This window comes from Bradysia coprophila, unplaced genomic scaffold, assembly GCF_014529535.1.
Source record: "Bradysia coprophila strain Holo2 unplaced genomic scaffold, BU_Bcop_v1 contig_24, whole genome shotgun sequence".
Classification (NCBI taxonomy): Eukaryota; Metazoa; Arthropoda; class Insecta; order Diptera; family Sciaridae; genus Bradysia; species Bradysia coprophila.
This window is the reverse complement of record NW_023503501.1, coordinates 6,025,422-6,038,784: the sequence shown is the minus strand read 5'-3', so window position 1 is coordinate 6,038,784 and position 13,363 is coordinate 6,025,422. Positions and strand designations below refer to the sequence as shown.

The window sequence follows — 13,363 nt, the reverse complement described above, 5'->3', positions numbered from 1 at the left end:
GGGTGTAACTTTTCATCGATGATTTATTTGGTTTCACATTTCACAAAGTCATTTAAAATTTTCTCTTTTTTTACCATCCACAGATTATTTATTCTATTCTGTATGCTACCCAATTTGAAACATAATACAAAATTGTAAAGGCGGAAGGAAATGATAAAGTGCGAGCATGATATTCAGTTATAACAATATGTACTTCATGTGCAGCAATATTTTTTTTGTAGAGTTTGATATATAGCCATATATGTAGAGTAGAGATGTGCACGAATAGTATTGTTAGGAGAAATATAAAACAGTACAAATGTCGAATGTCGAATTCATTTGTCAAGTTAATTAAAATAAACGTCCGCAAAAGACTCATTTTACAAATTTGGTAAGCGTAATTTCAGACGATGACTGACTCTTACTTTTTTTGTTGAAATGGTTGCCTTTTGTTTCAAACAAAAACTTTACTTTCAACACACCTTTTGCTTTTCTATAATGAAAACTATTGTTGGAGCTTATTTAGTTGGCGTTGTTGTCAATTTTCATTACCTCAACTAAAAAAAGAGGAATAATGAATGAGTTTCACATACTTCACATACTTCACATTATTCACATATATATTTATATGTGAATGTTCTCTTTTTGATGTGTGACTCGAGACCAGTTGCAACAAACTAGTCAGAAATCGCTTTCCTTAAATATCCTATAGTACAGACAGTGTTAATGAAGAGCGAAGATCAGTGAAATTTAAGTGGAACTGTCAAAAAGTTATGAACGAAAATAAATCGAAATTCAAAGTTTAAGAAGGCCGACTACTTACTAAAGAGCCATCTGTTCTTGGCTTTATGGAATCACTAACTTTTGTATGAAAATAAACCACATTTTGTGCAGTCATTATTTCGATCAATTCACATGGGAGCACTTATTTTATAAATTAATATGGAACTTCGAACATCTTACGATGTTATTGCAGAAAAACATTTATAAAATTAGTGTTAGATCCAGAGAAATTATTATTTCAAAACAACGCTGCACCGACCACCAAATACGAACAAATTCTCATTTTTGCTCTTATCAACATATTGAAACACAAAAATTATGAGTGAAATTAATTTCTGCAATGGTTTTTTATTAAATTACACTGTTTAATGGTTGAAAATCACTTTTTATTTTCTATAAACAATAAATAAAACTTTGTACTGACGAAAATTATAATTTTCTTCTTCTCCCTTTTCTTTTTACTGAACTTGAACTTTGAGTTGGATGTAAACAGTGTCCGTTTTCGATCTCAGTTCGTATTTGGTGGTCGGTGCAGTGTTGTTTTGAAATAATAATTTCTCTTTATCTAACACTAGTTTTATAAATGTTTTTCTGCAATAACATCGTAAGATGTTCGAAGTTCCATATTAATTTATAAAATAAGTGTTCCCATGTCGAATCAAGATAAGTGGAAGGATCCGAGGGCTTCAGCCCAAGGTATTTTTACTCATCGTGTTACGAATTATCAAATTAACTTTTATGACTCTCACCAATTACGTTGAGTAAATAACATTCCTTCTATTGTCGAAGCAACCCTTCTATCAAAAATAATTGTTGTTTGGATGAATGTGACGCTCTTATATAATTCCAGATTTCATTGCATTTCATTTATTTTCAAACAATTTCTTAAATTAAATACAGCGCCTAGCTCCAGAATTCCACATTTGTGCTCAATTAAAAGCAATGCAACTACCATATATACGTTGGTCGGCAAAATGAAATCCAATTATGCCAATACATAATATGCAAACATATTTGAAGAAGTTTTCTTTCCGACCAGTAAATGTAGATATTTCAGTATAAATATAACCGATTTAGTGGCTCTCATCGAGGAATTTTGAAATTAATTTTGTGAAATGAATCGCATAGTCGGTTATGGCAATCTTTTTTCACCTTTTCGGAGTGCACATCACATAAATGTCTGCATGCTTATAGATATGGATAGATATTGTTGAATTCCGGTGTGATGGAGTGAAGTGAAATGGCCCCATATTACATTGAATTCATAACGACTGGAATTTGTAATATCGGATTATACTTAAATTTATGAAGAAAAAATATATGTTAAAAATTGGAAGACGGTTACAATTGAATCTGTGCAGTATAATGTATACGTACAGCCATATTTCCATCATAGAACAATGTATAATGCGGCCATAGTTTTGTTGTTGTTGATTGTTTGGTTGTAATTAATTACATTATCAATCAATAACCCATATTCCTAATTAATTTACTGTGCTGGTGGTAGCGCACAGACCCGAATCATTAATTTTTATGTCGAACTATTGTGACACCATTCAAAATAATTATTAAACCAGCAACAACGACGTTTCCAGTACATTATATTGCGGTAAGAAAGAGCCGAAAACAATTCAAGACGGTGAATGTTACCCCGTAGCATGAGTTTCTTTTTGCCATTGACTGATGTTTATACGATGGAACTTTGTTTGATTTGATTATCGATAAATTATTCTTCGATCGTAACGTTAATAGATGGATTTCTGTTGCAAAGTATTGAAAGTGTTAAGGGAAAGAACTTTGGAATTGAGATAATTGTTTTATGAACATCATGAATCAGGTATCGATAATTGTCTAGGATTTGATAACAATTAGGTATGTCACTTTTCGAATGCTGAAACAAACAAACGAATCGCGAATGTAATGAAGAATGGAGCTCATGTTTCGTCGAATTTATAATCTTCTCAAAGTTTGTCGCAAGTTTTCCATTCGTCGGTGATAATAAAAAACGAAATGACTTAATTTCCACCAGTTAATGGTTGTTGTTCAGTCCATTAATATCAGACAATCAATAGCATCGTTAATAATACAGATTACGTCAATCAATTCTAACTTAAATGGCATAAACACCAAATTCATTATTTACCAATTCGGAACTCTATCTTTATTTTATCAAATTATAATCGCCTTTATTGTTATATATATTAATGAGAACCAGCTAATATGCTTCCCTAATGCGATTGTGTAGCCATTTTATCTTGATATTATGAGGGATATAGTGTTTTCAAGAAATCGATACACTTTATTGGACAATGTCGGATTACAACGGGCTTTACAGGTAAATGTACAGTTTATGGTAAGCTACAGCTAACTGATTGGAATCAAAGTACTAGGACTCTCCGATTATTTTCAAAATCTATTTATATTCTGTGCCGTAAGGCGGGACGATTACCTTTCTCCTAGGGCCTGCTTTCAGGACTTTCTTCTCGGGAATTTTCAAGAACTTGCACTAATTTCGGAACAGAATTTTCGGAAACTTCCAAGAATTTTTAAAAATTTCTAAAATTTTCAGGAATTTTCAGAAATTTAGAAAATTTGTAAGAATTTTGATTTTTACGAAATTGGAGAATATTTAACGAATATGGGGCCTGCCAAAGGAATAATTGTGGGATCCCACTATTATGTCATTGGGGCCTACTCTGTGTTTGATGTAATTGTCATTCCATTTTTTTGCCTAATTTTCTGTAGTGGATCACATGTCATGTGCACAGTTTTCGCCATAAACTTCGTAACATTTGACGCAACTGTGATTTTTAATATTTCAACTATAATGTCCAACTATAACCAGATGTTGTAAAACAGACATAACCGCAAACACCACAAGACTTTTCATCTGGTCAAAAATGGACTTTTTTTGGTTTAGGTAAAGGAGCAGATGGTAAGCTCCGAATAATTCATTTAGATCTGACTCATCAAATTTAAATATTTAACCATTTATATTATATCCATATTTAAAGTTCTTCTATCAGCAATGTATAACATTACATAATCCGCAGGTAATGAATTACGTTACTTGCTGCTGGTAATTTCCGGACCATTACATGTTGCAGGAACATAGAGCTGAAAACATTGAGTGTTACACTGTATAGCTGCTGCAGCTATTTTTTTTCGTGAGAGCAGTTCATTCATTACCTATAGTGAGTTCTATTGATACCAGATACAGTTTTTCATAAAATAATACTCTCTGAGTACTGTGAGTACTGGGCAAGACGTTACTACATCCTCTGTCTTTGTGTTATAATAATGATTGTCAGCTTAAATACGGCTCACAATTTCGATTTATTAATTTTGTTCGATTCGTTCCCAGTGAAGAAACTTTCCATTATAATTGCGAAAATTAGATAGTCGCTCAAGTATTTCATGGACCACACATACCTCAACTTTTGTAAATTAAATACCACTTAATGCATACAATGTATATCCTCCAACAATATTATACTGTTCGAAAAAACAGTTCATCTGGAATCTCAATTTTCAACTTTTAATTAAAATTTTACTCCAGCCAGAAAACTCAAATTAAACAACTCTCGGATATACAGACTGAACTGAACATACAATATCAATCTTGTATGTGATAATGTGTATACCACGGTATACAGACAACAGTGTTTTTTTTAATACATGGAGTGTTATATTTGCCTTTTGGATTACATAATTTTAATAATATTTTATCCACAGTAAATTCACTAACTATTTTCATTAGACTATAGTGCATGGTTGAGGTGGTAAGAGGAAAAATTGAGGGCAAATCGTTGCGCAGTACGTTCAAGATAAATTAGTATTTGAACGATGAAAGTTCTTAAATTTACATGATCTGTGAATATTCTCTAAAACATTTTGAACATCATCAGTATTGTCATTAAGTCTGTTGGAATATTATTGGAATAACATGTGTGGGAAAATTCATTAATTCGAACGCAATGGAAAACATCATCATTCAATATGTAAAAGGGCTGCGAAAAATTTTACAAACCATGATGCAAGATTTGAATTATTACCTTGACTGTAAGTCAGGGTCTTATGCCGGAAAATACCCTAAAATGTTTGTCCCAAAGGTTGTATGATATGTTGAAAAACGTAATTATTTGTCCAAATTTTTTGCTTGTAAATACGATAACTTGAGTAGTTGTCAACCAATTACCAATTTTTTTTCCTTAATCGACGCAGAATTCAATTCCTGAGGTTAGTTCGAAGATGGGCTATGTGGGATTAAGGATCTGGAAGTTATTCCAGAAAAACAGTATTTTACACTGTTGGAAATTCAATCAATCGAAAAAGATTACTTTGATAAAATTTGATTTTGTCGGTTAGTTATATCCAGCTATCACGCATGATAGTCAGCCATCACTACGCATGATAGTTAACTTACGCGGTGATAGTCGACTTTCGATGTTGGTTTCAAAAAAATCAATTTCTGATTCGTTATTCAAATGTATGGAAGGACATTAAAGAACAATCAAACGTGAGATGTTTGCGGAATGTAGTAAGTATCGAGGGACTTTCTTTTGGTACATAAGTGTATGAGAAGAACATCATATAGGTAGCTATCGTTCTTTTTATTTTGTACCAAAGTGAAAGAGTCCTCTAGTCGTCTTACTTTCGCATCACTTATTTCTGATTAACGTTAACAATAAGACGATGAAACAGAATAATAGACAACTCATACGAGTGGGAAGTTTGCGGCGAATACAAAAAGTACTTATCCAAAGAATTTGGACTCAGGCGAAGGTTTTGGGATGCTTCGGGGAATCTGGCACACAGTGCAAAAAGAACGCATTCTTGAACTACGTAAAAGGTAAACTGACACTCGCAAGTTTAATGCTGCAAATGTTTTTTAGCCCTGTCATCGACTTAATGACTCCTTTTACAAAATGTTGGAATCGAAAAATCGTGCGTGAGTTCACATTTTACGTAGTTGAAAAATGCATTGTTTTAGCACCGTGTGTCAGATACCTCACGCCTGAATACAAAAAGTATTTTTCCAAAGAATTTGGACTCAGGCGAATGTTTTTTGTGATGCTTCGGTGATTTGTGCTTCGGAAGTTTAATAAAGAAGAAAAAAATGATATTGATTTAAAATCATAAAATTGTCAGTCAAGGGACCTCACCCGCCCAAAAGGTGGGGCCTAGTTAGTCCGTGTTCGGCATTATTTAACATTGAAATAACAAAAAAGAAATTGTTATCCGCCTCTCAAATTGCACAATTATCCGTTTCTCAAATTGCACAATTTACAATTATGGAATCAAAGAATAAAATTTCCATTGCTGTAATCCGATTCATTTTGCTCATTCCACCTGCAATACGCGTTACCATTTAGCGTGCGATATTAGTATGTTGTGTTACAAGTATTGTAATGTTGATTTTTTCAGCACTAGACCTAAGTTTCTACGATTCGTGGGATTTTTTTTGAATTTCGACTGACCGAAATCGGCGCTATTTTTTCCGGGACTTTTTTTATATATGTCTAGTTTAACCTTGGTGCCTAGACCCTAAAACCAGTCTCAGATATTTTTGATCTTCCATACCTGGCTGGTTGTAAGTGGCCAAAAGTCGAAAAATGGGGTTTCGTAGTCCAGATTTTATTTCCGTAAGGTGGCGAGGACACGGGTGTGTATGGGTTCGTTGGAAAGCTGATGTCGAGTACTACCGGGGCAAATATTACCTTCTACAAATTTGATGATAAACTGCCGAAAATATGACCTCCGGAAAATTTCTCAAAATCTAGGGAACTTCGGTGAACTTTGATGAGAGCTGTGACCTAACTAATGCAATTATTTGATTAAATTATTACTTATTATGAATGTGGAGGACCTCATCTTTACACCGATGCCCATATTTAGTAGTTTGGCACGTGACTACGAACAGATAAAATTTACTTGAAATAATAGCATAGAAATCAAAAGATAAATTAAATTGAAAATTGAAAATGAATGGGTTAATTTACAGCAGAAATGCGTTGGCATAATATTACATACACTAACGACGAAAAAGTTAATCAGCAGCTGAAGCAAAATGAATATCAAATTTTTTCTGTGAACTGAGTTTTTTGAGTAGCGGAACAAAGCCTCAAATTTATACTTCAAAGCCACATTCTACGATACACTACCCATGCATGTCATTAGAAAGCTAAGACCAGTAGCAATTAGGGAAAACAGTTTTTTGATGTTTTTGTTGCTTTTCGAATGCACAGGAACCGTCAGAAGTTCGCCGAAATAATCAAACTTTTACCCATACTTTCAACTGCTCGTAACTCCTCAGGGTTGCATTTTACTCCCATGATCGACTATCTTCCCCGAAAGGACATCCAATTTACCTTTCTAATGACATTTCACACGACCTTGTACGTTTCGTATAGCCGGAGAAATTTCCAGATGAAAAGTGCATGTTTTCAGTTTTCGATCAGCTCTCGCTATCCACACAAGCATCGATGAATTTTCAAAAAAGTATTTTTGGCTTCTACGGCTTCTATTGAGGCACATATAAAAAAGTCCACTGGAAAATGGGTCCGATTTCGGCAGGTCGTTTTTCAAAAGTTTTGTTGCTCGCGTTTTCCACAAATCTTTTAAATTATTTCTGCAACCGAGTATCACAATTTGTCGACCAGCTGGAGAAGTTCATCTGTTGCTAATTCTGCATAAGCCTTTGCTTTACAAACTGTATATGAGTATGGAAATGTAAGATTTGTGCGCAGTTGGTTTTTATGTCCACGAATACACGAATGACTAAACTAAACGTCCAGTACAATATGGGTAGATTGGTTGTTAAAATGTTCATAACAGTAATTTTTATGGAGTTATTTCTAAAGATAAATATTTTTCTAACTGTTTTTTGTCTACTGTGAAACTCGCTCCGCTCGAATGGAAAATTGGCCTAAATTGGGCTAAAAACCATGATTTCAAAACTTGATGCACAAGATACTATTCCATATAAAAGTTGAAAATATCAAATAAACTTCGACACCATAAACATTTCTCTCTCTCTTATTTTTCATTTCAAAAAGTTCAATTCATGTCATTTTTTCATTAAATTACTTTTCGCAGATATATGAACAAATATAATGGGATTTCATAATAAATATCGCTTTATCTACCGAATGCATAGCTGCAGACTCGAAAATATAAAAATAGCACGATAGAGAACAAAAAAAAAATTGTTACTGCTGGTACCCAACACAAATTTATTTGTCAATGACTCTTACCTTCTGTGCAGTCAACTTCCAAAGAATCGGATGTCTGGTTAACCAAACTGCAATTGTATGGTGAATCAGGTTTTCCAGCAGCAATTAAATGAAATACACATGGTTCTTTCTGCTGGCCAACCACATTGTCAGCCCAGCACATTATTGTACCAAAGTCCATTTCCTATATGAATGTAAAAATATATGTATGAGAGAGGATAAAGAGTATACAGTTGGTACACACACAAAAAATATTTTTTTTTTGTATCTATACTGACAAAAATATAAAAAGGAAAACCAGAGAAAATTTATATAAAAACAAAACAAATATAAAATGGAATTTTATGTGACCACATGGAAATCTTTTTTCTATAAACAAGGTTGTTATAATATGGCTAAAATGGGCATAGGGTGTTGTGGTTTTCCCGTCGTTGTTGTTGTTTTTTTTTATTGTCTGCATAAAATGTAATTGCTGTGTCTGTGTACGGCGATATGGACGAAGAAAAAGTCAACGGAAAAGGCCACTTTTGATGATAATTGTTTGTTTTATGGAATTGTCGTTTTCATTGAATTACACAATAGAAACGGAATAGAGAGGATGTGACAAATTTATTTAAGTTTTTCGTTGTTTTTTTCTTCTCCATGATGTGGTCGTAAAAGACAATCGAAATGCTTTGTATTCGGGATTGCTTTCGATAGAGAGTGCCATAAAGCGTAGATACGTACAACCGTTAAACGACCAACAATGCACACAACCATTGACTGGGTGAAAGTGTCAGTTTGAATGAGTGTTCGAAAAAAAAAAATAAACAAAACGACAACGACAATTAATTCCAGCACATCACTTTCACATTAATATTATATCCCACCTTGGTTGGAGTGTACGTCAATTTCGATGCACGTAATGATTGTTTGACAAAATCAGTTGATGGCATGTCGATCATTTCGGCTGTGTTATTGAAGGACCATTTGAATACGTCGGGTGGTGGGAATGCATCAACTTCGCATAAAATTTCAGCCGCTTCATTTCGTGCAACACCATAGATTCGCTTCTGATCCGGTCGACACATTGGTTTGTCTGGAATAAAATTTTCAAAATTAATTGCATGTAACACGGTTTCAGACATTTGTTTTGTGTCAAATATTCTTTTGTTGTAGCCGGCGAAAGGTGTTGTCCGACGAAATTAAACAAAACCTGTTTCATTTTCATAGCATATGATGTGCTATGATGGCCCCGTGGTGTATGGTGTACGGCGTTCATGTATAGTACATGTGTATGTAACGGCCGGGGGAGTAATTTCGTTCATAAATATTCATCCTTTTTATCTGAACAAATTGAGTTTGCGGGAGTTAATTATGTCGATTTTTCTAATTTCATACGAAAAGCTTTCTATGTAGGGTGTGTTTGTTCGGCCTTTAAATAATATACCGTGCGGTGGTGGAAGGAAAATTTTACGGTCTGCATGCTATTATTCTTCTCGTTAAATTGTTTAGCATCACAACAAGCATCAGTTCACCTTCGTTTATGTTTTGCAATTTATGGTCTGGTTAAGTATTTAGCGATTGAAACCATTACCGTACCAGCCAAAGTTTACAGAGTAGACGTCCTGTTTTCTATTATTATTGGTTGAATTTGGAACGTCAACAGCAGACAACCCTTCATGGAAACTCTTCCATCAATCTGTCTAGAAATCCTAGTGTAATCATCTCCTAAGATCAAGTCCACTCTAGACTTACGAGAACTCCTCCAGAATAAACAATCATCGCCACAAAATCAGATTGGGACCTTTTTGTGGTCTGGCACCTGAGACTGGTATGCATCTCTTTATATTTCCATAGGGACCAACCTCAGGTTTTCCATCATCTTTGGGTATTACGATCTCCAAGCGAAGGATCCACTATCTTTGAATGGCAAGCGAATTCTTATTGAAAATAGGGAAACTTCCCCAATGGAGGAAGTAAGGCCAGGGAGTAGTGGACAGATGCTAATTGTCGGAACGAGATTATGAGACAAAGAGTCGGCCAAGGCTAAAAAATTTCCAAATTTGGTAGACAAAGAAGTGTGTGGGGGGAATGAAGACAGAATGTGGAACTGATTTCTACGGATGAGGCAAACGTAACAGTCAACAGTATGGTATCGGGTATCGGCACGAATACTCAACCCATTCTTGCGTCCTAAATCTCTACAATTCTAGCAAAAGTACTTGTGTATTTCATCGTTTTTAAATTCCATTTTCATTCATTAATATTGCGTATTGTGCAAGTTGAACTGAACGTGAAAATGTAACTTTTAAATTGAAAAATAAAGTTTGCAATTAAGATTTTAATTTAAGTTTTCCGAGCCATGTAAAATGTTGTTGACTGGGTACGCCAATGCATATTGTATATACCGGAAATACATTGTCTAATCCCACTAATTTATCTAGAAAGTTTCTTTATTCAACAGATTTTCTTCGAACAATTATCTTTTCATTTGATAAACTAACTTAAACCCAAAATTAAGTAACCATATAACTGTGTAACATTCATTTGGTCATATTTATACTCCTCTCGCATTTTGGTTAAACGTACCGTATACACCATATGTATGAACGTACCAGCGAGCCCCGAATAACGAAAAAGATTAATTACTTGGGCAAATTCCTTAAGAAACAATTTCACTTTTTCTTCCACTTCCGGCATCCACATACCATATATATATAAAGTCAAAACCAAGATCTTTTCTTAGTGTTGTAATCTAATTTGTCGTGTTTTTTTTTTCCTTCTTCTACTTTTCTCTTGTATTCCCGTTGGTTGTAGCTTCAAGTAAAACTAATAAATATACTTGTCTTATGGCTGAGGGAGAGATTATATTCGGGAATTGTTATGAGATGATTTCACAATACATAACATCACGGGATAAGAATGTTGGGAACGTAATATAGTTTGGACGAAGAAAAATTGAATTATTTTTATTATGAGAGAGAGATAAGACACACGAGCAATGCTTAATATTAAATGAAACGTTATAATTCATCAATTTTCTCATCCATTATTGAAAACCCAACCCATCCATCCATATCCTAACCTATCCAAGTTGTATACACACTAAATAAAGTTTATTCACAAGGATGGTTGGCTGTTTTATGTATACATCAGAATTACATCGGATGGAGAAATGGGTATATTCGTCCATAATGTAAATGTACATTCCGACTTCGTTAATAATTGATGAATGACATTTAAATATACAATCGATAACCGTTTAGCCTGAAATTCAATATTGCTCAATACTCCTCAAATGGAACGTTGAGTTTGACATATAACGTGAATATGGAAATTGAACGTATCACAACAGTTTTTCGCTTTGTAATTGACAAAAATATGATCTTATTATCGTATAGCTGAACAATACAGACAAGAAAGTGAAAGAAGACAATAATTGTTCATATGCGGTATCATTTACTTTCAATTTTCTGCCCTTGATAGGCCATGAGAAAATTGCGTTGTGTTGTTCGAATGACATTTCTAGTGAGAAAAGTGCAGGGCTTTCTCTCTCGTGTGGAGAAAATAGAACTTTTATCACATGAACTGTCACTTTGTTTATGTTTAAAAAAATGACGTGGTGGATTAGTTTTTTGTTTTGTCTTGATAAACGGTAAGTCCCACCTTGTAGATACAAAAAACGTCATGTTCACCATTAGGAGAAATAGGAAATTCCAAGTCAAGCGAATATGCTTGAAAAACAACAAGAAAAATTATTTCAAATCTGATGACAGTTCAGGGTCAAAAATGTCTATTTCCACCCCTCTTGTTTTGTCACGATAATTTTTTCACACAAACTGTCACATTTGCTTTGGTTTTGAGAAATTGTGTAGCAAATTTATGTGTTTGTTTCGTTGATAAACATGATTAATCACATCTCGAACATATGTCAAACTTTGTGTTCACCTATGGAAGGAGATTGGAAATTCCAACTCGAGCGATTCGCGGCAGCAAAACTTGGCTCTTCAATTGAATTTATTTTCTTCCAAAAAAACATTTTCATAGAAAGTGGCGCGTAGCCCCAGTTTGTTCAAATTTGAAGGAGCTTCCTGGAATTTCCTATTTTTTTCCACGGTAAACAAATAACTGTTATGAGCTCACTATGTACTTGGTCTGAAAATCTCAATTACATTAGTACATGATTTAATTAACGAAATGGAAAAATTAATTATTTTTTTGTCTGCTATTGTACAAGGTTTTCCTCGAATCTTGACTTTTGTACGAATATAGCAGAGGTAAACTTTTTAATTTGTTTGAAGTGCATCCATTAAAATGAAATGGAAATTAGTTTGAATAATACTTAAAAGTAAGAAAATAGAAACTGATGACTTAATTGTGATTTTATTCACAAGCGAAAAATGGCGGAATTTCAGACCCTCTGCGGACACAGATACCACAATCCTTTCACCAAAATATCGCGCGTAGTTCATCTTAAACAATATCTATAAGGAATCGACCTGATCACAGAAAGATACCAATCACTACTTAGTTAGAAGAAAGGAAAGACTAAATATGACAAGCAAAAAAACTTCTAAATATCTTAGATAGAAATTATCCTTTGAAAGGGTAAAAGTCTCATGAAGCAAATAACAATTCTATTACTTCGGTTGTTTCACGTGTCGTCTAGTATTGAACTCAAAGTCTTTTACCTCATTTGTATTAACATTGGGGAGAGTTATTCACGACTTATTTCGAGCGACTTTGACGATAACGGATGGCTATTTTTAACACCTTCAAACTGCACTACTTGTCAGCAAATTTACGATCGATCAATACGAAGATTTTTTAGAGTCCAAGAAAATATACTTCATAAACCTACAGTATTGTGCTATGAAAAAATGTTGCGTTTTTTGTAGAGTTTTATATATTGGTATATAGATGTTCGTTCAACCAGTGGATCCGTTTCATAAACGTACTAACTATACAGCACTAAGTGACCGAAGATTGGAGGACGACTATATTCCATTACGACTCGTAATTTACGAGGCACAACTGCACAAAAATTAAGAAATTCTATTTAAAATTGAAACTTTTTGAGTTACAACTCATTTGTATAAATGCATCTTCAAATTCAAAAGAGCCCTTGTAAAATGTTTTATGGCGAAACTATGATAGTCTTCATCAACAAACTCTGCACCGAACATAAACAGAGAAGAAAAAACGCAAAGTTCTAATAAACACAATTATCAAGCAAACAAAGAAGTAAAAATGTAATTTGGTATTTCTTGTTAAACAACATTTTCAATTATCCATTTTTAATTTCGCGTTTTCCCTCCATTCCAACGTGAATGTTATACACACTCTCCTATAGCAATATAAAGTACATAAAACCATAAATGTTC

At 33.8% G+C, this 13,363-nt stretch overlaps 1 protein-coding gene across 4 annotated transcripts in view; it reads right to left on the bottom strand.

Annotated features, from left to right (window-relative positions):
- Positions 1-13,363, bottom strand: part of LOC119078061 (synaptogenesis protein syg-2) — a 162,278-nt gene that overhangs the window by 21,405 nt on the left and 127,510 nt on the right. For all 4 annotated transcript variants that reach the window (XM_037185496.1, XM_037185495.1, XM_037185497.1 and 1 more), the window contains exons 12-13: positions 8,867-9,075; positions 8,019-8,181 (exon numbers count right to left, since the gene is read on the bottom strand). In XM_037185496.1, the coding sequence (XP_037041391.1) occupies positions 8,019-8,181; positions 8,867-9,075 (372 nt within the window). The remainder of the gene's footprint in view (positions 1-8,018; positions 8,182-8,866; positions 9,076-13,363) is intronic.